Source organism: Lampetra planeri, chromosome 21 (assembly GCF_965212315.1).
Source record: "Lampetra planeri chromosome 21, kcLamPlan1.2.h2, whole genome shotgun sequence".
In the NCBI taxonomy this organism is placed as follows: Eukaryota; Metazoa; Chordata; class Hyperoartia; order Petromyzontiformes; family Petromyzontidae; genus Lampetra; species Lampetra planeri.
The window spans coordinates 11,453,677-11,479,643 of NC_136127.1; the positions used below are offsets into that span (position 1 = coordinate 11,453,677).

At 53.9% G+C, this 25,967-nt stretch overlaps 2 protein-coding genes across 6 annotated transcripts in view; one reads left to right on the forward strand and one right to left on the reverse strand.

Moving 5' to 3' along the window:
- On the forward strand, window positions 1-11,101 carry LOC144724684 (CDK5 regulatory subunit-associated protein 3-like). Its single transcript, XM_078604007.1, has 14 exons — window positions 1-446; window positions 1,467-1,515; window positions 2,008-2,139; window positions 3,423-3,523; window positions 3,879-3,927; window positions 4,411-4,589; window positions 4,763-4,899; window positions 5,323-5,473; window positions 5,848-5,994; window positions 6,245-6,350; window positions 6,664-6,749; window positions 8,266-8,471; window positions 9,172-9,343; window positions 9,803-11,101. The coding sequence occupies exons 1-14, from the start codon at window positions 441-443 to the stop codon at window positions 9,866-9,868; spliced, it is 1,587 nt and encodes a 528-aa protein (XP_078460133.1). The 5' UTR covers window positions 1-440; the 3' UTR covers window positions 9,869-11,101.
- Window positions 10,802-25,967, reverse strand: part of LOC144724683 (cyclic AMP-dependent transcription factor ATF-7-like) — a 22,036-nt gene continuing 6,870 nt past the window's right edge. For all 5 annotated transcript variants that reach the window (XM_078604005.1, XM_078604002.1, XM_078604006.1 and 2 more), the window contains 9 exons: window positions 24,286-24,635; window positions 23,715-23,843; window positions 22,702-22,904; window positions 21,603-21,750; window positions 20,234-20,341; window positions 17,307-17,432; window positions 15,416-15,688; window positions 14,697-14,805; window positions 10,802-14,024 (listed from right to left, as the gene is read on the reverse strand). In XM_078604005.1, coding sequence (XP_078460131.1) covers window positions 13,774-14,024; window positions 14,697-14,805; window positions 15,416-15,688; window positions 17,307-17,432; window positions 20,234-20,341; window positions 21,603-21,750; window positions 22,702-22,904; window positions 23,715-23,843; window positions 24,286-24,635 — 1,697 coding nt within the window. In that variant the 3' untranslated portion in view covers window positions 10,802-13,773. The remainder of the gene's footprint in view (window positions 14,025-14,696; window positions 14,806-15,415; window positions 15,689-17,306; window positions 17,433-20,233; window positions 20,342-21,602; window positions 21,751-22,701; window positions 22,905-23,714; window positions 23,844-24,285; window positions 24,636-25,967) is intronic.

Here is a 25,967-nt window from a genome sequence, read left to right on the forward strand (position 1 = left end):
ATGTGTTCACGTGTGCTGCCTGCCAGACCACAGCTCACACTCTCACACACACGGCGCGCTGTAGTATTATTATGTATTATAATATACCTGCGTGTGTGTGTAATACACAATAAGCGCACGCAACATATCATGCACACGCTACTCCAATGATACGTAACATAATATACATACAACATATCATACTATACACACGCGTAACACAATTCGGCACACGTAACATACGTAATACGCAAAATACATAAAACGCCTATAAGATTGACAAGACGCGTAATATAGATCAGCACGACGAACACTCTGTACCACACACCCATCACACACAATATACTCAGCACCTACATTATAGAGAATTAATCACTCGATGCACATAACGTTAGCACAATTATAGCTTAGACATAATACGTACACCTAACACAGGAATACAAGCTGCTGCTGCTGCGATTATGGAGGTTGGTTCATTGGCATCGCTGTATCATCACCACCACCATCATCATCACCGGCACTACCATTCTAATCACCCTTCACCATCATTCCCGACATTACCACCAACACCGTGGCTCGTGTCAAAGCTGTTTAGGTGTCGTTGTGTATTGTGTCGTCCATGCCTCTCCGAGGGGAGCGGTGGTGTAGTGGTTAGCGCTACGGACCTGGCGACCCGAGTTCGATCCCCGCTCACGGCCAACATCAGTGACGATTATCTACCTGGGCGTCCCCGAGGTCGACTCAGCCTCAAATGAGTACCTGTGTAGTAAACATCGCATCTGGAGAGACAAAGGCGACCGGGCGTGGTGGTGGCCACCCACCCCCTCGTGTGCCTTCATAGGTGCTCGCTAACAGCACTTTCCCTAACAGTATGTTAAGGCTGTAGGGGGGATCTTTGTCTCTGTGTGTTGTGTGTGTTGAATGTGTGTTGTGTATCAATGTGTAGTAGTGTATGCGTGTTGTGTCGATGTATCAATGCGTAGTGCGTGTCAGTGTGTTTACGTTTTTTTGTTTTAGTGTTGTGTCTATGGGTCCATATGTTGTGTGTGTGTGTTGTGTGTCCATGTTGTGTTGTTGTTAATGCGTGCTGTGTCTTAAGTATCGATGTGTTGTGTATGTCAGTGTTTTAAATCTTGTGCGTTTGTCCCGTGTTTGTGTGCTGTGTCCGTGAATTGCTTTGTGTGTGTGTCAGTGTCTTTGTGTTGCGTGTGTGTGCATTGTGTATGTCAAACCCGTTGTGATGTGTGTCAGTGTCTGTGTTGCGTGTGTGTGTGCATTGTGTATGTCAAACCCGTTGTGATGTGTGTCAGTGTCTGTGTTGCGTGTGTGTGTGCATTGTGTATGTCAAACCCGTTGTGTGCGTCGTTTGGGTATGTGTACGTCAGTGACTTACGTGTGGTGCGTGCCTGTCAAAGTGTTGTTATCTCTGTGTGTGTGGATACATGCCAACTCGCTGTGTCTGTGCGTGCCTCTGTCCGTGTCGACAGGACCAGTACAAGAACATCCCGATAGACATCCACACGAGCAAACTCCTGGGTGAGTCTCCACCCGACTGTGCCCCCCCCCCCACAACAACACACCTTCCTCATCTCCCCGTCTGCACAAGGTGAAGCAACGATGCCGGTGGAATGGCATCGTTACGTAGCGTGTCCAACACAATCAGTAGCGTCACGTTGGTATAAATAAATAATAATAGAAATAAAATAATAAATCACGACGTTTCGGAGGCAACACAAGTCTCCGTCATCAGGTGCCTCTGAAACGTCGTGATTTATTATTTTATTTCTATTATTTCAAGATTGTATTTTCTATTATTTATTTATTTTCCCCTACGTGACTTTACCGAAAAAGCCTAAGAGTGTGAATCCTTACAGTCACGAAAGCTTCAAATCTTGAACAATCAGTAGCGTGTCCACCACAATCATGGGCGATACAGGCAGGCCGCTACCCTTGTCCCCGTGTCCCCGTGTGACACAGACTGACTGCTACCCCCTTGTCCCCGTGTCCCCGTGTCCCCGTGTGACACAGATTGGCTGGTCGACCGCCGTCACTGCGGGCTGCGTTGGCAGGGTGCAGTTGGCGCCATTCGGGAGAGGATCGCGGTGGCCATGCGGGACATGCCGGAGCACCCGGACATCCGCAGCCTACTGAGCGGCACACGTAAATCACACGCACCGCACTCACCGTACTCACCAGAACTCCAAGCTCACCGTACTCGCACGCCCTCACCTGTACGCTTCAAGCTCACCGTACTAACCTGTGCTCACCACTCACCTGTACACCAAACTTATCATACTCACCAATACTCCAAGCTCACCGTACTAACCTGTACTCACCACTCACCTGTACACCAAACTTATCATACTCACCAATACTCCAAGCTCACCGTACTAACCTGTGCTCACCACTCACCTGTACACCAAACTTATCATACTCACCAATACTCCAAGCTCACCGTACTAACCTGTACTCACCACTCACCTGTACACCAAACTTATCATACTCACCAATACTCCAAGCTCACCGTACTAACCTGTGCTCACCACTCACCTGTACACTAAACGTATCATACTCACCAATACTCCAAGCTCACCGTACTAACCTGTGCTCACCACTCACCTGTACACCAAACTTATCATACTCACCAATACTCCAAGCTCACCGTACTAACCTGTGCTCACCACTCACCTGTACACCAAACTTATCATACTCACCAATACTCCAAGCTCACCGTACTAACCTGTGCTCACCAATCACCTGTCCACCAAACTCACCGTACTCACACGCCCTCACCTGTACACCAAACTCGCCGTGCTCACACACCCTACTCACCTATACTTCAAACACACACCGCGAGCAACTCACCTGCAGTCGCCTGTGCACCACACTCACGTACTGACATCACCTACACAGACATTACACCTGTACCCCACTGCACGCTGTACGCACGCGTTCACGCGTTTACATCTCGCCTCCGCTTTCTCACCTGCGCACCTCACCTGGATATGCCACCTCGAGTCACCTGCCCCCACCTGCACAAACTCAGATGTAGCGGGCATTCTGACCTCAATTCCAGACCCGATCTGTGTTTCAGTTGACGATGCTACTGACATGCACATACAGGGTTAATGTGGATGTCTAGCCTATGGAAACGGGATGCTCTGATTGCTGTGGTTATGCGATGCTGTGGTTACTGGTTGCTGTGGTTACAGGATGCTGTGTATCATGTCTTTGAAATGGTTATCCTTTGTTAATGGATGCTGTGGATCAGAGCTTGTTGCTATAGTTACAGGATGCTGCAGTTATCGAGTTTAGTGCGACAGTCTTCGGTTACCCTCGGTTACTATGCATGCTGTGTGTCAAGAGCTTGTTTCTCTGGATACGGGATGGTACTGGTTGCCACGATTACTGGTTGCTGTTGTTATGTGTTGCTGTGCAACCAGACATTCAATACTTCCACTGCCTGCGCATCGTGGAAATCCTGCGCTCCACCGAGGCCTCCAGCAAGAACATCTTCGGGCGATACTCCTCACAGCGGATGAAGGTTAGAGGGGAGGCCCAGCCATTCATCAGCTCAAAGTCGCGTGCCGTTCATTTTCTAAGGGTCACGCGTGAAAACGTTCACGCATTAAAGTCGGTCTTGACGCTCGCAATAAGCTTCTCGAATCCTGGTACGTGTACGGATGGATTCCATTTGTCCTTCGTTCAAATGAGACGTTCAAATTCCGGTCCGTTAATGAAGGAGAACGGAAGGTGAGCGGGTGAATCCGAGGACCCGAGTTTGAATCTCAGTGGCTTCCCACCGTGTTTTAACTCGGTTCTCGGGCGTTGCGAGTCGATTGTGGGCGGTGAAATATTCCAAACCCCCAGATCAATTCTGCCCCCTCTTTTTGTTACAGGACTGGCAAGACATCGTGTCGATGTACGAGAAGGACAATGTCTATCTAGGTTCGTATTGTGCGTGGGCGGACGCTAACGTCCGGGTGACGGCTGCAACACCCGACACTGGAATCGCAAATCTGATACAGTACAAATCCTATCAACATTGGCCGTGATCGCTCCACTGCTAGATGCAGGCCTCCGCAATCTGGTTCCATCTGTAACCGTCTCGCGACACGACAATCCGTTGAGCTGCTGCACACGAGCCGATTTCATCGCTCCGTCTCCGCGGTACGCCCCCCCCCCGTGCCCGTTCCCTTCTCGGGACCACCGGCCACCATCCCTCCTAGCGTCTCGCCTCGCCCAACGGGGACGGTCGATCGTCACGCGCGGAGACCTTCGATCCCTCAATGCGGAGGGCGCGTGCGTCACACCGCGTGCCATCGGTCCCGCAGTTTAACCCTCGCCCGTGCGTGCCGTGCGTGCCGTGTGTGCGTGCCGTGCGTGCGTGCCGTGCGTGCCGTGTGTGCGTGCCGTGCGTGTGCGCCGCAGCGGAGCTGGCAAACATGCTGGCGCGCAGCGTGCTGTACGAGGCGCCCGCGGTGCGCCGCCAGATGGCCAAGTGCGCCGCCACGCAGCAGGAGATGTCGCGGCGGGAGGCCGAGTGCGCCAACGCGGCGGCGGAGCTGCGCGAGGGCTTCTACGTGGCGTGCCGCCAGCACGGAATCTCGGTAACTCACCAGCACGGAATCTCGGTAACTCGCCGGCACCGTCGCCGCACCAGCACGACATCTCGCTAACCGAGATGCCGTCTCGTGGTGGCGATTGCCCCTGTGTAGTGGTGGTGGCGATTGATTGATTGATTGATTGCCCGTATGCGGTGGCGATGGCGTTTGTGCCGCAGGGAGACAGCGTGCGTGACGAGCTGCTGGCGCTGCTGCGGGAGCTGCCGGGCACGCTGAGCGAAGTGGCGTCCGCGTCGGCGCTGCTCGCCCAGCACGTGGCGCTCTACCAGGCGTGCGTGGAGTTCGTGTGCGAGGGGTGAGACACGGCACGCGTGTGCGCGTACATGCGTGTGCGTGCGATTCGACGTTGGGGAGCGTTGGCGCATTGGTTAGCGCGCTGCGCTACAGAACTGGTGACCGGAGGTCAAATCCCGCTCATGCCCGAAAATTATCTGAACCGGTCCTGGGCTCTCCCTAGGTCTACTCAGCCTCAAATTAGTACCCTGGTACATGCGTAAAACATCACCACTCGGGAGACAAAGGCAGCCGGGCTTTGTGCTGGCCACCCACCCCCTCGTGTGTCGTGCCAGCCTTAATAGGCGTTCACTAACGGCACTTGCCCCAACAGTCTGTGAAGGCTGTACAGGGGATTTTTGTGTTAGTTAACCCACTACACCTGGGTCCGTAGACACGTACGTACTTGCACGTACACACATGCCGTGCGCGTGCGTCTCGTCAGTGACCGGGACAAGGTGCTGCCGCTGCTGAGACACGTGCAGCACAAGGGGAACACAACGGTGCACGAGTGGCGCACGGGGAAGCCCCCTTCCTCCCTGCACCCCCCCACCGTCCCCGCAGACAAAGGGGACCTCTCCTCACCGGCCAAGCAGGTGAGCGTTACCCCACTCGCCGAGTGAGTGTCATCACTCACCGGGTGAGCGTTACCCCCTGCATCATCATCAGCAGCAGCTACGATCAATCCGCTGTTGGATGGAGGCCTCCCCGAGACATTTCCGTCTTTCACAATCCTGCGGTGCAGCGGTCCGCCTCGCCACCTGTGCCTCGAGACGATTTCATCGCTCCGTCTCCTCGGCGAGCACGGCTCTCGGGAGCGTTCCAACGCATTCGGCTGCCACTCTGTCATTGCCGCAGCAGGCCATCGCATCCCCTCCTCGCCGGGTGAGCCGTAACCCCGCTCACCTGGTGAGCCATTGCCTCGGACAGACGATCGTGACTTTCGCTTCGCTTTTTCCGCGGCGCCAAGGAGGAGGCCGGGGGAATCGATTTTGGCGACTTCACCGCGGAGACGCCGGTGGACGCGAGGAACGGTGGTGGTGAGGGTGACGCACAGCCCGGTGGTGAGGAAGCGGAGGGCATCGACTGGGAAATCAGCCTGGAGGGAGGCGGCGAGGTGAGCGTCGGTGCCGACTGCTTGAACGAGCGTTGTGGTGGTGACTCACCGCTCGCCACCGATGCTCGTTCACCTTCCATGATAACCAGTGGGGTGAGGGGCACGTGTGTCCACTCGCCACACACAGTCACTTCAACCGCTCGCCGCACATTACCCACAACCACTCCCCCTCGCCCACATGCCACCTGCGCCCGCCTCACCCACTCATCCACTTGCCATCTGCGCTCCCTTCACCCCTTGCATGCGTCAGGATGCCGGCGCCGGTGGTGATGGTGGTGACGGTGGTGGTGATGCCGCTTGGACGATCGAGGTTGTGGACGACGGGAAGGAGTGCGACCCGGGCAGCCAAGGAGATGGTCGGTGGATCTGCTGTCACTGCGACACAGCCGGCCGGCACTCACGGCACCGCAGAGCACAGCTCACCACCGCCACACCGCGTCACACCACCGAATACCATGTCACACCATCACACACCGTGTCACACCACCGCCACACCGCGTCACACCACTGCGTCACTCCACAAACCGTGTCACACCACTGCTCACACGTCACAGCACCGCACACCACCGCACACCGTCACACCACCACATACCGTATGACACCACCGCCACACCGCGTCACACCACCATGACACACCTCCGCATCACACCGGTGTGTCTGTGGGTTCAGGAGCGGGCGAGGCTCACGGTACAGATGCCCTCACGGTGCTGGAAAACCTGGAAACGCGGAACCAGTTCATCGACGAGCTCATGGAGGTGCTTGCCCACCCCCTGCCCGCACGTGCCCCCTCCCCTACCCCCCTCCCCTACCCCCCTCCCTTACACCCCCACCCCCTCCCACCCCGCACAAAGGGACGCCACGGTGGTGAGATGTTAACTACCTCGCCTGGTATGCGGGAGGTCGTGGGTTCTATCCCGACCCCTGACGCCTGCTGTATATTAGGAGTCTGGGTGTCTCTCTCTCCGGGTCCTCTGGTTTTTCCTTCCACATTTAGAATCAACATCACGCGTTTAGATTATTGGGCTGCTATAAATTTCCACGTGATGAGCCCCCACTTCGTTGAGCTGTCATCTGTGGCCAGGTCGCTTCTGAAAAAGAGCTATATAGCTATACGCCGTGCTGGGCTTTAACGGATGAAATGAAAAGTAAAAAAAAATATTTTTTTATTTCTGATGAACGCTTTCCAACTTATGTTTAACGTATCTTTGCACGAGACCTATCCATGCGTCCAGCAACTCTCGTGAAGACGATCCAACATGAGCCCAACGTTCCCTCTTGAACACCGGCCACATTAAACAAACGGTTTCCTTAAAACATTTGGAGAAACAAACCAGAGTGGAGGAGGAAATGTAGCAAATATGTGGACGCGATTTGCCGTGACAGCCGCCCGTTGGCTTCCACGATGCCAAGTAAATATTTCCGCGTGATTTTTTCCGAACTTGCTTGGTTTTACTTACCACTGGGAGCCCAGCAACAGTGGCCCAGTTCTGTCCCAAACGCAGCACAGGGACTCTGGCCATGAGCCTCAATCGCAGTCCGGCTCAGTCCCCAACGGGAGTGGGGAGGCGGTACACCTTGTTGACTTGCATCCCACTGGGATTTTTGCACACAGCGTTGGCGTACGGTGCTTTTTCTGGAAGTTTTTGCTGTATTTTCCTGGATTTTTCTGTTTGCGCATAGTCACTTAAAGATGTTTTCTTGTTCATATTTTAGTTTTTTGTTTGTTGCGGTTGCATACGATTCAAGAACCGAATGGCTCACGGGGCTATACCTAATACATGAAAACTGAAACCTCCCCAGCTCTCCATCTCACCCCCACCTCCCTCCCGTCTCTCGCCCTTTCATCATCTCCCTCCCTTGCCCTCTCCCGTCTCCCACCATTTCTCCCCCTCGCCCCCATCGCTCCTCCTCACCGATCCCCTGCCTCTCACCCATCGAACCGTGGTGGCCAGATGTTATCTCCCTTGCCTGGTATGCAGGTCGTGGGTTCGATCCCGAAGCCTGTATATTTGGAGTTTGCGTGTCTCTCTCTCTCCCCGTGGAATTTCCTCCGGGTCCTCCAGTTTTTCCCTCCACGTTTAGAATCGACATCACGTGTTCAGAGTATTTGGCCGCTACACATTTCCATGTGACAATAAGCCACTTCGTTGAGCTGTCGTTTGTGATAGCCAGGGTGGTCGCTTCTGGAAAAGAGCTACACGGCTCAGTGCGCCTTACCTGGGAAATAAAATAAAACAGCTCATAGCTTTCGCTTATCCCCCTCCGCCCCAGCTGGAGGCTTTCCTTGTCCAGCGCGCGGCGGAGCTGAGCGAGGAGGCCGACGTTCTGTCCATCAACCAGTTCGAGGCGGCGCCGCTCGTGCTGCAGGAGCAGTCGCGGCGCGGCGTGGAGGCCGCGCTGGGAGAGACGCGGGCGCTCACCCAGCGCCTCACCTCGCTCAAGATGCGCCAGCTCTTCATGATCCACGCGTCACCGCGGTGAGGTGCCACCACCGGGTGGTGGGGGGGGTTGGAAGCCGCGGGGGGAGGAGGTGGCGGGGAAAGGGTCTGCACGGCTGGCGTCGGCTTTGCTTGGTGGGAATTGATAGTGGACAAAACGTAGGATAAAGACGGTCACCGCATCATGCGCTTCTGCGACCGTCTGGAACGTTCTGATATTAGTAAGCCACTGGAGCAAAAAGGCATTTCTTTAAAACTGCCTGTTGTGTTTAGTTTGTTGTACTTCCCCATGCACCTCCGATTAGCACGGTTGGCTATGAAAGAAGTTCAAGCTACATACAAATAATCTTACGTTAGCACAAGAGGGGAGCGGTATACGTTCAAGTCAATTATCTTGAGTGGTTTATCATCATTATTATACAACCGGTATAAAAATAATAAATAGTATGTGACCGGGAAGGCTTACACAAGTTTCCCAGAATGACTGCCACAAGAGGATCCTGGGAAAATCAGAACGGGTGGCAACCTATAACTCTCACTTCGGACTCTTCCATTATCACATTACGAGACTCGGTGGGGAGTGGGCAGTCCAGTCGTGTTTGACCGCGGCTACCGCGTTCTCACGTTGTGCCGGCGCACGTGCGTGTGCATGTGTACGTGCACGTGTACGTGCACGTGCATGTGTACGTGCATGTGTACGTGCGTGTGCATGTGTACGTGCGTGTGCATGGGCGTGCAGTTACGTCGACCGGCTCACCACGACGCTGAACCAGAAGCTGCGGCAGGCGGAGGCGGCGCTGCGGAAGCGCGACGCGGCGGTGCAGCGCCAGCGGGAGGCGCTGCAGGAGCAGGTGGCGCTGCAGCCCAGCCTCGACGTGCTGCTGGCGCGCTCCCGGGAGCTACAGGCGCTCGTACGTTCGCTCTGTACGCGCCGTCGCTAACGCCGTCGCGTGCCGCTCTTTCTCGGGTTTTACGGGGCAACACTTTGGCAAAATTCAAATTTGAAAAAAAACGAGCGGCCAAAACCACCACTGCATCGTCAGAGGCGCAGATAAGAAGTGATGCATGATGGGTAGTGGGAACAGTAAGTGGCGAGGCGGGCAGGGAACTAAGTTCCTCCCCCAGAAATCCTCCAATCGGGGCGCCTGCTGGAAAACTGCGAGAGTTGGCAACACCAGAAGCATCCAGTGGGCAAGGGACACCCACGTAAACATTGTATCTGTACCCTTGGGGGTGACTGAACTCTATATATATTCTTCCAACCTTGGGAGTTGTATTTCTAAAACAGAATTGTTCCCCTGGCATCACAAATCGTACACTTGGAGTACTCTTCGATGTCACACCAGCTCACGGCGGCGTGTCGTTCGCAGATCGAGGGGGACATTTCGAAGCGCTACCACAACCGGCGCGTCAACCTGATGGGCGTGGCCGTGTGACGGCAAGCGGCGGGAGTAGCGAAGCCAGGAGCAGAGTCGCCGTGAGGATTTCGGCGCCCGCCAACCCGACCAGCACCTCGGTTGCGCGTTTCACGTCGACGGGAAAACTGGACCAGCGCACGGCTAGCTCCGTGCACCGGCCACACGGCGCGACATCCGTCACTCACCTTCGCCGCCGACTCCTACATCATTTCTCAGCACCACCACCATCAACACCACCTCCATTACCACCACTTCGGTTACTTACCACCACCATCAACACCACCTCCATTACTTACCACCACCATCAACACCACCTCCACTGCTACCACCTCGGTTACTTACCAATAGCCGCCATTCGCCACTAAGTAACGGTGATGGCACCACGGCGCCTGTGCCAGGCCAAGTGCACTTTGAGGCCACGTGAAGTGTCGAAGGCTCACTGACAGCTTGGGACAGACCCAGGTGCCATGGGTTGGCTGACTGAGATGACTGGTAGATGCACCAGCTGTACTCACTACTGCGCCAACTTGCTGTATTTTAGCCACCCGGCACTCCGCTCGTGAGTGTCGCTCCTCTGCCCTCCGTTGTTGCCCAGTAGCGTCCTTCACGAGCCTCCTCCACAGAGGCCGGTTACTTACCACCATCACCACCACCTCCATTATGACGATCTCGATTGCTACTGTCTACTACTCCAAAACATCTTCCCATCAGCACCACCAGCTACCAACACATCCACAACCAACACAACCACAACACCACCGCCCATTCACAGCCTCCAACCCTGTGCACTCTACCATCTCATACATCAATGGCTCCCACCTGCAACTCAAATCGCCTTCACAACACCGTCTACACCACCTCATACACCACCATTGGCACCATTAACCGCCTATACCACCACCACAGCGGTACAACCGAACTGGCCAAGATTCACACACTCGGGAGACCGGGCACAACTTAAAAAAAAGCGTGTTATCAATATTTACATGTTAAATCCGACGTCAGAGTCAGGATTTGAAATAATTATACAGTAGTGTGTATGGGCGTCGTATCATGTAATCTAAAGCAGCTGCCGTTACGCAGCGTCTATTTGCAACCAGTTTGTAGCATAACTGCATATACACTTAACAACCAAAGCAATTTAAATTATTAGTATTAAAAACCCCTATTTGCCATTACACAGTGGTGTCTGAATATTGACGGGACTTGAAAAAAAATGGTAACATTTTCAAATAAAATAATGAAACTGAACGCATGCACTTTTAAGGCAAAGGATTACTGATGCGGGCAGCGCACGTGTCGGACGACCTTTAGTGGGACGCGCGAGACGAACAACTCCAGCCCGTGTCCACGCACCACACGGGCAAACGGTCCGTCAAAACAGTCCGTCAGTCTCCACAGCCAGACTGTCTCCACGTCACGCAGATCGCGCAGATAGCGTGACGTGGAGACGTCGCGCAGACAGCGTGACGTGGAGACGAACTGTCCGTGTCGGGAGTGCATCTCGACACCCCAAAACGGTCGGGGACGGGCAGTACGGTGCGTCCAGAGTCTTGTGTTGACGCCAGACGGCCTTGCGCCATCTCCGGCCCATCTCCGCTCGCCAGACACGTGGACGGACGGTGCACGTCGAGAGAGAATGTGTCTGGCCGTTTGGTGTCGAGACAAATCTACAGCCGGTCTGCGTGACAGACGGACAAGACCGACGGCCGTTGCCCACATGCCACCCGTGTATGTACATTGCATCAGCCTCGTTTTTACGCGTGCTCAGGAGGTTAGGTTTGTCGGCAGTTTTAACAGGGAAGTGGAGGAGGGGGGAAACGTGGGAGGCCGCGGGGCTCCACCATCCCTCGCTCCACGGGAGGTGGAGTGCGACGCGTTGGTCAGGGGCGGAACGATTCATCCTCCTTCACCAGTTCGGTGAATCGTTAGCGACTCGAGGCGGCGACGCGATTTGACGATCAAGTATTTCTGTAAGATCGTTGTTGTTGTTGCCGCAGGGGTTGAAGAACTAATTACGTACAGAGAGTACGGCGTGAAGAAAACCCGATAATTTTTGTGTGGGTATAGCGGGATTAAAAATCGACGTTTGTCGGCGAGTCGATGCATCATTCCACCCCCGACCTCGTCGCCACTTGCATCAGCAGCATCAAGGGAGACGCAACCCAAAGAGGCCTGTGCTGTGCAGCAGAATCCATTATACTGTACTTCACTGCTTCCACGTCTATGGTCCCCGCCTTCAACCCGCACTCTGTCCAGGGTGGTGAAGGATGGCCACGTAACTGCCCCACAACGTGGGGAGGCCCTCATCCAGCAGTGGATTGACCAAGGGACCGTGCATTTAGACGCGTACCCTAGGCCGTGTCCTAGGCCTCCTCACTCCCGTCCTTGGAACCCACCCCGGTACACAATTCCACGTTTGCCATTTTACCCGCGTTCACATGCACACCAAGCGGTTTACGAGCTTGCGAGCGCGCCCGGTGATTGTGAAAAACACATTTCACGTGACCTAGCGCTGGTTCAAATGAAAGACCGAGATGTCGTGCGTACGTGTGAAAGTGCGCGATTTCTAATTTCCCACGACGTCTCGATGTCAATTGAAACCAGGTCTGTCGCCTCTCCACGTGGAACGTGCACTGCAATCGCCGGGTGCGTACCACTCGTGACCACTCCGTTCGCATTGGAAGGGAGATGGAGCCACCAGCTAAACGGGCGCTTGGCGCGCGACGATCATTGCCAACAGGAGGAGGACTGTTGCCGGAAGTCGAATGACCCAGCGGTCTCTGTAAACGGGGCTAAGGCAGGAGTAGGAAACAAGATGGCAAACTGAGTAAGAAGTACCGTGGCAGGTCATGAGGATGAAGAACCCCCATCTATGAGACGAGAGCTCTACCCCTCTGTTGGGCTGCGTCCACCGCTAACAGTCCGTGTGTAACTCGCCTAGGTTGGCACAAGGCAAAGGGCGCGCGACAGCTTCTTCGCGTACAGCGTCAGGGGCGCAGGCCGATGGCACCTCGCCCCTCTAACCCTCGGCTCGCGTACACGCGCGCGCGTGCGTGCGCGTACTGCCGGGCACCGACGCAGTGCGGTTTCCGGTTAAAATCTCGGCACCCAGCCCTCGCGCCGTGGAAGTGCTCCGAGTCGGTTTGTCCTTTCGTTCGTCCGTTCGTCCGCCCGCCCGCCCGCGGGCTTGCGTCCTGCGGGTCGAGTAGCTCTTTGGGAGATTGCATCGTACAAATTATAGCAGCTGAGTCCTCGCCGCCCGAGTCCGTTCCGGGTGCTGGGGTAAAGGGGGAACTCGCCGTGCTAGCGGCACTTGATGGAGCCGCCGTAAACGAGGAGAGACCCCCCCCACCCCCCCCCTATCGGCACGGCGGCTCCTCCGTCATCCCGGATTCCCGGCGCGCTGTCCGAGAGACGTCGTCGTGCCCAGGCGGAGGTTTTCACTAGGAGGCTGGATTTCATTTTTTCATGGAGATGCTGCTTTCCGCTGCTTGGCTGCTCCCGCACGCAAACGCACGGTGGTTATATTTTCGCACGGAGCTCTGGGGGAAGCCGGGTTGCGGGGGGAGGGAGGGCGCAGCCACCCCCCCACCCCGCCACGTCCGAGCGCCGCACGGCATCGTGGTCCCGCCGTGAGTATTAATTGGAGGGCGCGGCTCGGACGAGCTCCTGGCCCCCTCCCGACCATCATCGCTCGTCTGTCCACCGAACGCACGGCGCAAGCGGAGCCAACACGGTTGCGCTCGCTCGAGTAAGGCAGCGTTGTCCCCCCACCCCCGCCGGGAGTTCCCTCCAATGCGTACGTAGTGAGCGGCTTGGAGCAGCGGTCGTCACGGCCTCGACGAGTTCCTCGCGTCTCAAGGATCGGCGGCGAGGGAAGACGGCGCCGCGCGGCCCGGAGCGGCTGTGGCGCCGTCCTGTCAGCTGTTCGTCGGCTGCGGCCGCGAGGACGCGAGGCCCAGGCCCAGCGCCGCCCTCGCTTGCGCCGCCGCCGCATCGTGAGTGGACGACGACGATGTCGTCGGCGGGAGGCCGTTGGCTGCGGCGGATGATGACGACGACGAGGAGGAGGATGAGGAGGAGGAGGTGGGGGTGCCGTGCTGGATCACCTGCTGCTGCTGGAGGTGCGCGGGGCCGAGGGCGTCGTCCGCAGGGCCCTCCTCCGGGTCAGCTGCGAGGGGCCGAGGGGGGGGGGGCACGGGGCAACGTGAGACAACCGGGGATGATGGGGTAATGATGGGGGGTGATGGAGAATTATGTTAATTGATGGATAACGATGAGAGGTGGCCAATTCCACTATTGATGTGGTGGTAGTGTGGTGATAGTCAATCAATCTTTATTTTACGTGCCAATATCGCCCTCAACAATGGCATCAGTGCACATTTCAATGGAATGGGAACGGTACAGGTGACATGGAGCAGCGACAGCAATGAGAAAGAGAAATCCGTCACGACCTCGGTGGCTAACACCGACTGAGCAAAGTGAATTCCAACCGCGTGCAAAATAAAGTGCAAACTGCGTGGTGCTGCGGTGGTGTGGCAGTGTGTGGTGTGGTGGTGTGGCAGTGTGTGGTGTGGTGGTGTGGCAGTGTGGTGTTGCTTTGGTGTTGCGATGGTGTGGCAGTGTGTGGTAGGGTGGTGTTGCGATGGTGTGGTGCTGCGGTGGTGTGGCAGTGTGGTGGTGTGGCAGTGTGTGGTGTGGCAGTGTGGTGGTGTGGCAGTGTGTGGTGTGGCAGGGTGGTGTTGCGATGGTGTGGTGCTGCGGTGGTGTGGCAGTGTGTGGTGTGGTGGTGTGGCAGTGTGTGGTGTGGTGTTGCTTTGGTGTTGCGATGGTGTGCACTCACACACGTATCCGTGTCCGGCTCGCTGCATGGCGGTGACGGGGCAGTCTTTGTGAGCAAGCAGGAGCTGCTTCAGCTGGGCCACCTCGTTCTTCAGTGTGGACACCTCGCTCTGAGACACCGGGACAAATATCCCCCGGGTAGCCTTTACAGAATGTTGGGGCAAGTGCTCTCAGCGAGCACCTATGAAGGCCGGCACGGCACTCGAGGGAGTGAGTGGCCAGCACCACGCCCGGCCACCTTTGTCTCCCGAGTGACGATGTTATACACAATGCACCAGGTACTCATTTGAAGCTGAGTCGACCTAGGGGAGGCCTAGGACCGGTTCAGATAAGTGTTACTGGTGTTGGACGTGAGTGGAAATCAAACTCGAGTCGCTGGGTTCGTAGCACACCGCGCCAACAACACAACCGATCACATACATAAACATACACACCACATACACACACGGCGTATGTGACTGAATAATCTCACCAAATATATGAATATTAATATTTTCCCCAGTTTTACTCCAATCGTGCTGTTGGTATTAATCCATGAATGGCCCATTGAAGTTGGTATCACAGAACTACTTCTAAGATCGCATTCCAGTCTCTTGGAATGCGATCCAAGAGACTGGAACTTACCCACGTTTGAGATACATGTTCGTCGCGTGCTAGTCAAGGACTCGCCAAACAAACCTGGGACACAAACCGTGTGGTGCCCACCCCCACCGTCCCCACCTGCAGCTGCATGTTGGTGTGCGTGAGCTCCTCGGCCTTGTGCTCAAGGTTCAACACCCAGGCCTTGCGCTTGAGCCGACACCTCGTCGCGGCCGCTCGATTCCGCTCCAGGAACCTGCGCCGCCTCTCGTCGGGGTCGTCGTCGGCCGAGCGCCGTCGGCGCCCGCTGCCCCCGCCCCCTCCCCCTCCCCCGCCGCCTCCCCCTCCTCCCCCCCTGCTGCTCACGGACGACTGTGGCGACGGCTGTCCCGACGAGAGGTAACCGGGAGACATCTGCGGACGGGAGAGCGAACGGCGGCAATGGGAAGAGGGCCGACTCCAACTGCCGTGTAACCCGCGGACCGCTGGGCAGGTGGACCAGACCCCGTTGCCGAGACATCGCGAGGACAAGCCCAGCACAGTTACTTTCAAGAGCCAATTGGACGAGGCTTCAACAAGCGATTGGCTGCGTAGACTTGAACCCTTCTGCACCGCAGGACCCGGAGAAAAATCCACACGACCGTGGGGAGAACACGTAAACTCCAAATATACAGCAGGCGTCGGGGTCGGGATCGAACCCATGACCTGTAAACCAGGCGAGGTAGTAAACATCTCACCACCACGGCACTGTGTGTTAACACACAGCTGTGTCTAGGTTATGCTATGCCATACTTAAATCTTATCATTTAAAAAAAAAAAATTGACAAAACACGGCCCAAACCTAGGTGGCTGACCTAACCAGGTAATGGTCGCTCTTCCACTTTGACCCCACGAGGTCACATCTAGTTTCCAAGCGCATTCCTGACTAAAGTGTGCGGCTCCCTTCGGGAACGGAGGCACGCGACCACCAAAATGGGATCCCACGTTGGCCGGGAGTTGGTTCTGCCGACAGATGCGTTGTGTCGTGCACATGTGATCCCTTGATTCGTGTTATCTCTGTTGGTTTGTCTGTATTGAGATCGTCTTGCATAGCACTTTCCTTTCGCATCGGGCCTCTCCCATCACAGCCTCTAAATATATCCACTCTATACTCTCGCACTGTACACCACTCGGCATTCCCAATAATGCACAGCACACTGCACCCTCCCGCATTCCGTTCCACACTCCGGCGTCCTACAATCCACTCCACACTCCTGCACTCTACTCCCAACTCCAATAATGCACCCTACTCCACCCTCCCACACGCCACCCCATCTTCCTATAACTCCCACTGCCCTCCCAATCTGCACTACAAATTCACACCTCCTGCACCCCATCACTCTGCACTCATATACTCCACTTCACAGTCCCACTCTACTCCACCCTGCAGCGGACCCGGGTTCAAATAATTACAATTTACACAGCACCATTGGCCGATGTTACAATCATAGTCACAATCGCTATGTGATTGTGATCCATTACCAATGTGACAATTATATTTCACATTGACCCCTCCCCCCCCCCCCGGGCCTCCACTGCTGTCTCCACCCTCCTGCGTTAGGGGTCCTCCTGCGTGAGGGGGGTCCTCCTGCCAGACTACGGTGCAGGAATAAGGAGCGAGGGGCAGATATGGCGGTGGGGTGCTGTGGCACGATGTCACAAGCCAGCAGGCGGCGGGGTGACAGCAGAGTTCTGGCTGGAATTTTGCTACGCTCAGTTGACGGGGGGGGTCCCATCCTTTTTGATACGTTGGGCTACAGAGGGTGCTCTGTGTAATGTGACTGACGGTGGGATCTAGCAATGGGTTTTTGTTCCACGAGAAAACGTGTAAATATGTTATAATTCGGGTGTAAAAAAAGGTCATAAAAAAGTAAAAATCCAAAAAACGAAATGATGAACGAAGCATCTTTCTGTTTCTTCTGATCGTAAAATAAACAAAGGGGGTGAGGAGGCAGGTAGGGGGGGTGAGGCGGCAGCCACCAGGGGACCGCACCTGCGAGGGCGGTGGGCCCGCGCCGGGCAGCTCGTGGCGCCCGCCGGTGAACACGCTCAGCGGCTGCATCTCCGTCATGCTCGCTCCCATGGTGCTAGGCTGCTGGCTCAGCACGGCCTTGAGCCTCTGGCTCGCGGGAGCGGGGCATGGAGCGCAGCGGAGGGGAGGGGACAGCAGGGGTAAGTGTGGAGAGGAGGGGAGAGGTAGGCAGAGAAGGGGTTGAGAGCAGAGAGGATATAATGGAGGGGGAGTTGGGAGGGGGGGGGTGAAGGACAGAACCATCACTCGCATCACTGGCACATCACCCTCCACTCTCGTCACGTGACTTTGCACTCCTGCCGTGTTGTTGTATTGTTTGTTGTTGTAACGTTCTTACCCCGTGCCCCTCCTGGACATCTGTGAAAAAGAGCTTTATAGCTCATCGGATACCTCCAGTATAAATAAACGTTTTGATTCTGTATAGAAATTTAATTTACGTGTGCATGTGCAGACAGAAGAAGAGTTCTTAAATACGCTTTGTTCATAAATAACGGTCAGCTTAAAGGAACGCATTAAGAGTGTGTCCCGGTATCGGCCAAACATCTCAATGCTGAGAAATGACCTGAAATTGACTCCACTGAGATGGCACACAGCAGCAGCAGCAGCATTGCCTCTGACTGCGGGAAAAACACTTAGCAGGAACCTCGTGAAACAAAGAGGCAAGAGTAACGACAACAATAATCTAATTTGCAACCTAGGCTTTCGTGACCAATGCTATTCATCAGTTTTTTTGGGTTAGATCGCATAAATATGAATGTGTCGGAAATTATAATTGTTTTTTTACCCTTTTATCTGGCAACAAAACTGACACCTTTTTTTTACAAGGAGTCATGTTTGCATTGACCACAATACCTGCAGTCGGAATGCAAACAAAAAACACAACTCTGATATTATTTGTTTCTTTCGGTTAAGTCACGTCTAAAGATAAAATAATAAATTAAATTAAATAATAGAATACGACGTTTCGATTGCAATACAAGCAATCATCATCAGGTATAATTAAATAGCGACATAAAATCTAACCAGAAAACTATAGACAGACATATTAGCAGACAGATATCACCAAGATACATAGAGAGAGCAACACAGGTAACAGAGAGAGGTGGTCGTCTCTGTGGGGTGGCCTTAAATAGACAGAGGAGGGCGGACGCAGAGAGAGGGAGGGGGGTTAGAGAAAAAATTAGCATATCAATGAGTGGACAACAAAACGTGGTGCTGCAAGTGCGATGACACGGCAAGCAAGCCTGAAAATCAGGAGGACACACTAAAATTAAATAACCTAGTAAAATATCGAAATGTAATGTAATACAACACAGAGGGTCGATATTTTACTAGGTTATTTAATTTTAGTGTGTCCTTCTCCTGATTTTCAGGCTTGCTTGCCGTGTCATCGCATTTGCAGCACCACGTTTTGTTGTCCACTCATTGATATGCTAATTTTTTCTCTAACCCCCCTCCCTCTCTCTGCGTCCGCCCTCCTCTGTCTATTTAAGGCCACCCCACAGAGACGACCACCTCTCTGTTACCTGTGTTGCTCTCTCTATGTATCTTGGTGATATCTGTCTGCTAATATGTCTGTCTATAGTTTTCTGGTTAGATTTTATGTCGCTATTTCATTATACCTGATGATGATTGCTTGTGTTGCAATCGAAACGTCGTATTCCATTATTTAATTTAATTTATTATTTTATCTTTAGACGTGACTTAACCGAAAGAAACAAATAATAATTCCTGCAGTCACGAAAGTTCTAAAATTAAGATACAACTCTGATAATGTATGCACTGTCCTTGAAATTGATTGGTCAACACCCGAGACAGCTTTCCTTAGAGCCTAGTCTCACATGGTGTTGGACCAAAAAAAAGTGTCAGTTTTGTTGCCAGAAAAGGGTAAAAAAACAATTATCATATTTTGTTACTGGCAAAGGAGGTTCCAATGGTGTGTCGGAAATGTTGTGGCTTCGCTCTCCACACCGACGGGCGTGCTGACGTGGTAACTAATTGAAGTGGTAACTAATTGTAGTTTTTCTACAAATTGAAGTGGTACCTAATTGGCATGCTTTGTTCAATGTGACACACCTCGCTAATTGGCCGTGTGGGTGGAGGTGGGTTTAGTAGACACTTCATTGTAAATTTAAATCTACCAGAGGAATGCACAGGAATGCACTGACACAACTCTCTGCATTGGCTACAATGCGGCGAGCGCAGGTGGGATTGTGTACATAAGCACACACAATACAAGTGTCATTCATCGCTTAGTGGAGGATGTCTATGGACGGCTCAGATTACACATCAATGACAAAGAACGCCAGTGTATACTTATAGACGTTTTGGGCTAGTGCTGTTAACAATCGTCTGGAAACGCTGGTACGAGACACATTGTAGTCAGGACATCGCCCGGCCACGTTTGTTGCCACGCCATAACGACCGTGTCGCCAGCAAATCTGAGATGGTTAAAATATTCTCCAAATCTTCTATGCATTTGTTTCACCAGCCCATTTTCAGGGAAAACATCTTTAAACTTTGACAAAAGCGAGTTATCACCTTATGCGACTCCCATTCTAAATAATGGCGGCGGGTTTAACGACACATTTATATATTTACGCGATCTAACCCCAAAAAAAACATCTGTATTATGGATAAATAATGCATGTTGGTACTTTCTTCGTGTAACCTTTTCCATAGTTGTAATAACGTGTAAATATTTCTCAACACGTTTTATTAAGCCCTTTATGATGACAACGATGATGATGAGGTCTAGGCAGAGCGCAAACCCTACACACATGTTCGCACTGCACGCAATTAACAGGGACGTTAACCCGGTGGGGGAAGGTGGGGGGGGGGACACATGGGGGACACGTGGGGGGACACGTGGGGCACGTTGAACGTACCATCTTAGCCTCCGAATGGGGGGGTAGCAGTGGTGGCAGCCCCGTGTGGTTCATGGGAGGTCCCGGGATTCCCGGGATGTTGGGCACGAGGTTCATCGGCCGCGACATCTGCGACACAACCAGGATGCGATGACGCACACAGAGCAAGGGTTAAACTTGTGCGTGTTGTACCAGGGAGTACAGCACGGAGAACAAAGGTTATATGTACACATGCCGTTGTGATAGGGTTCACACACCGGTGTGCGAGTGTGTGTGGGTTGTGTGTTCATGACACGGCACACACGATCACAGTAGTCAGGTCGAATGACGATTCATCACTCAAGTGATCCAAGAACTCAGTAAACCTTATAAACATAATGTGATGCAAAACCAGTCGGCCAACAACAGTCAGACACTAACCTGGTTGACCACGTATTTTTTTGCCCCATTTCCACCTGATGATCGCTTGTGTTGCGTTCGAAACGTCGTGATTTATTTTAATTTAGTTAAATTTGATTTTGTTTCTACATACGTGACTTTACCGAAAAAACCAATGAGTACAGTAATTTCTGCAGTCACGAAAGCTTCAATCCGATGTTATCAAGTGATCCACTCAAGTCACTTGCCCGCCAGGGGTCAGCCGCCTCCTTATCACTCTTCTATCGCTGCTACCATGGTTACTGGTCCCAAGAACGTCACTCGATGATTCCTGAAGACTCGGTCAACCAGACTGGACACTTCCATCTCATGCACACTGTGTTCACCCACCACCACCACCACACTGCGGGTCACATCATTCTCCTTCTTGCCTTCTCAATGCTCGACTTGGGAATTCCCTCCTCCCAGCATCTCTTTTTTTTCCCAGCACTCAGTTCAACCTGCGTGTTAAGTGTTATCTATTGCCACTTTCATAGTGCCGTTTGTTGCGGACCACTTAATTTGCCCCACTGTGCACTCAGTAACCGTAATAAAAACAATAAAACGGCAAGGATAACACCTATAAATACTAAACAATTTTTATTTTACCAGGTATGTCCCACTGAGCTATGTAGCCCTTTTTCAGAAGAGACCTGGCCACAAATCATAGCTCAACAAAGTGGCTTATCACGGAAATGTATAGCAGTCAAACGCTCTAAATGCATGTTTCTAAATGTGGAGGGAAAAACCGAAGGACCCGGACAAAAATCCACAAATATACAGGCGTCGGAGTCGTGATCGAACCCACGACCTCATGTATATCAGGTGAGGGAGTTAACATCTCGCCACAGTGGCCGTCACACCACCACAACGGAACGCACAGCAAGAATGTTGTGTACAGCACACCACCGCAACACAACACCACCACCACCACCACCACAATAACGCACAGAATGTGCTGGTGTCTACTCACCCCAGAGGAGTGCGGTGGAGGGAGGTGTGGGGGCCCCTGCCCTGGAGACAGGGCCAGGGAGCTGGACGGAGGCCCCGGGAAGCCCATGGGCAGCGGCTGGCCGTTGGACAGCTGCATGTACATGGGCACGGGGCCTGGCAGGGGAGGCCTGGGTTGGGGGGGGGGGAACAGGATCAACAACGTCAAACCCCTCCCACCACCCCTCTCGCCACTTTCTCGTCGTCATCATCGTCACGTGATAATTGTACCACGCCCCCCGTGAATTATATCTCGGGGAATTCCCCCGCCCCCCCCCGTTGGCAAGGGTCCCTGCGAGGTGCAAGCTGACTGCAGCAGGGCGGCCTGCAAGCGGGCGTTCAATCTGCCGGCAGTGGCCGATGTTGCCGTGCGGTGTGATCACGCCGGACAACTCTGCGACCGTGATGCCGGCACGCGTGCGTGGCCCCTACTCTTTTGTCCAAACGCCGTGAGATCTGTAACATCCACTGTGAAGCCGACAGCGCGTGTGTCTTTACGGTTCGTACAGCTGCAGTATTAAACAGGGTGGCCTGCCTGGCTCGAGCCGAAGAAACTCGAACAGTTGGTGAACGCGCGAATGCTCGGCTTTCGTCACCGCCCTCCTGTGAGGACATTCTACCTCGACCGATATCTTGAATTCTCTACGTCGATCTGGAACGTAACGAGTAACCTCCCCCGCAACTCCGCGCTTAGGTAATGCTTTGGGGGGTAGCGATGAAATCGTAAAAACGATTATTCTCTGCCTCATTTGCACTACCTCGTTTGTCCAGTCTTGTTCATTGTGTCTCGTCTGTACCGTTTGTCTCTCGAAGAGGGTAGCCGGGGGAGTGAAGTGACGGAGAGCGGAGGAAAATGGAGGGCATCGGAGGGGAGCAGAAGGGAGGCGGGGAAAGAAGAGGAGAGGGGAGTAGAGGGGAGGAGAATGGAGGGGTGAGGAGTAGAAGGGAGAGGATAGCGGAAATGAACGGGATGTGGTGGAGGAGAAGGGCTGAGAGAAGAGTGGAGTGGAGTGGCGGGTAGCGGAGTGCAGCGTAGGGGAGGAGAGGGTAGCGGAGATGCGAGGGTAGGAGCGGGGCCTGACCCCATATGCCGGTTGGAGGGCGGGGCCTGCGTGATGACGGACACGGCGGTGGGAGAGTCCAGAGTCTGGGGGATGATGGAGCCGGCTCCGGCCCCCGTGGTGCTGGTGTCTCCGCGGGACAGCAGGTGCAGCGAAGAGGGCCGTGCCGCGGGCACCGGCGGTGGGGCCGGCAGCTTGCGGGGAGGGGCGGCACACACGGGCTCCTGGGCGCGCAGGGACACCGAGGACAGGGAGACGGGGGGGGGGGGGCACGTAGACACCGCGACATGCAGATGAGTGGTGAGTTGTGATGGTTAGGAGGTTTGATGACTGGTTCAGGCTGTGTGTTGTCTTGCTGTGGTCTGAGACCGTTGTTGTTGCTTTGCTGCTTTGCCCTAGCTTGCATTTATTGTTGAAAATCGGTAGGAATTGGTATACTTTAGCAATTTGTACTTAACTTTCCTATACTTTGCACTCCTATCGGGTTTTGTATTGTTGTTGTAACATACTGATCTACCTCCGACTGAACATCTGTGTAAAAGACCTTCATAGCTTGTCGGTTTAATCCTCCAGTCTAAATAAAGATCCTGATTCTGTGAGGGTAATGTATGTGTCATGTGACTCCGTCCATTAGGATTAGCTGCCCTCTCGCGTAACAAGTCGTTCATGGGGAATACATATTAAACTAAACTATTTGAATTTTACCACGAAAGGCCCACTGAGCTATATAGTTCTTTTTCAGAAGTGACCTGGCCCAAAATAATAGCCCAATTAAGTGGCTTATCACGTGCAAATTTATACTGAAAACACATGTTTTTAAACGTGTAGAGAAAAACAGGAGGACCCGGAGAAAAATCCAAGCGATCACGGGGGAGAGAGACACGCGAACTCCAAATATACAGCAGGCGTCAGGGTCTGGATCGAACCCCACGACCTCCTGTATACCAGGCGAGGTAGTTAACATCTCGCCACCACATATGGAGAACACAAGGAGACGCCCAGGTCTCCCTGCACCACAGGTCTCGACCACTCACCTTGTTATTGCTGCCGGGGCCGTCCTGCCGGAAAGGAGGGGCGGGCAGGGGAGGGGCAGGGCCGTCCGGGGGAGCTGGCTCCCTGGGGGGCCCCAAGCCCCCTCCTCCCTCGCACACGCCCAGAGACATCTGGAGAAGGGAGATATACAACTAGTTAAGAAAGAAAGAGAGACATCGAGTGAAAAGACAGGCAAACGTCTACGCTAGACATGTCCAGTGGAGACGCAGACACGACGAGAAGAGGTGAGACATTTACAAGAGACACGCATATCTGTAAAAGGCACGAGAATTGGAGTGAAGACACACACACACGTGTTCAGAAGACAGGAAACCTCGAGCCAAGAGAAGAGACGTCTGATAAAGACATAACAACTCTACACAAGATACATGCATCTCAATTTAACATTTATCTCCACCCCCAATTCAAAGGACACATGGGGCAGAGCCATTACCTCCTCTTCATCCTCCTTCCCATGCTCCTCCACAAAGACAAAAATCCCCCGTATAGCCTTAACAGATTGTTGGGGCAAGTGCTGTTTGCGATCACCTCCACACACACACACAAACTCACCCACGCACGCACCTTCTGCCGGGCGTTCCGTTCCTCCTCTCTGGTCGCCGCGAGCATCTCTCTCCTCCCGTCATGGGCATCATCTTTGTTCTCACCACTGCCTCCACCACCTCCACCGCCTCCACCACCTCCACCGCCTCCACCACCGCCACCCCCACCGGTGTCGCCTCCCCTTGGTAGCGGCGGTGGCGGAGCGAGCGAGGAGGCGTGGCGGGCGGCCGGGACGTCGGGCGTGTCGACCTCGCCGGCCGGAGTCTTCTTGAGGTCGTGCTCGAAGGAGCCGGTGAGCTCATGGAAGAGCCCCACGTCCTCGCAGTTCTTCAGGAAGCGCGTCGGCGTCGGGGTCTGGTCTGAGACGGCGGCACGAACACACGGACGTGAATACAAAAACGAGCGGCAGTGAGCACGTAGACTCACGCGTTTTTTAAAAGAGTAATATACGAGCGACAATGCTGGCGCGCGTGAAACAACGTGTCGCGAATGCGGTAAATGATATTGAGCTAGGAGGATTGTATGTATGTATGTTGAACTTCTTTCAACATACAATTGATTTAATTTTACCAGGTAAGGCCCACTGAGCTGTATAGCGCTTTTTCAGAAGCGACATGGCTACAAATGATAGCTCAACAAAGTGGCTTATTGTGTGGAAATTTATAGCAGCCAAATACTCTTAAACGGATGTTTCTAAATGTGGAGGGAAAAACCGGAGGACTTGGAGAAAAATCCACGCGACCACGGGGAGAACATGCAAACTCCGAATATACAGGCGTCAGGGTCAGGATCGAACCCACGACCTCCTGTATACCAGGCGAGGTAGTTATCTCGCCACCGTGGCGTGCAACTTACAGGTCCGTAGGATAATTCGAGCAACGCATGATTCCCGGCTTTCAGTGTTGCCACACACGGCACGCAAGTAAGGGGCTTCACTCTCACTCCCGCAACGGCGGTCTAATTTTAGCCCCGGCAAGCGCCGTTCCTCTCCCTCCGCCTCGCGGTGGGAACTCCACTTTTCGTGCCGAGCGAGAGGGCGAGCATTGGCACTGATCCCAGGCAACAGCCGGGCAGAGCGCGCGTACGTCGGGAGTGAGCCAAAGGGTGCCAAGGAGCCGGGAGAAATGTGGAGGATTCACGTGCGGAGGGGATGAGTGGCGTGTTCACCAACACGCATCACACGGTGCAAGTCCAAACATGCCTCTACGTTCACACGTTCTTCATGGCTAGACGCACACCGTGCACGCATATACACATACATGCCACACATGCCAACATACAACACGCATGGCAATGCGCAGCAGGCACGGCAAAACACACCTCCATTTCCAATGCATCCCTCCACGTGCCAGACACAACACACACTCCTACCCTTTCAAAGACAAAGATCACCCATATAGACTACACAGGCCATTGGGGCAAGTGCTTTTGAAGGTAAGCACAGCGCTAGAGAGGGGATGGTGTGGCCAGAACCACGCCCGGCCACCTTTGTCTCCCCCGTGCTCGTGGGAAGCAAAGAACCAGTTCAGATATCACTGACGTTGGCCACGAGCAGGAATCGAATTCAGGTCTAAACGCGTTAACCACGACACCACTGCCGCCAGTTTCATAGCGCAGCGCACAAACCACTGCACTACGACTTCCCTTCACACTCACCCCCCCCTCTTCACACTCACCCCCCCCCCCCTCTT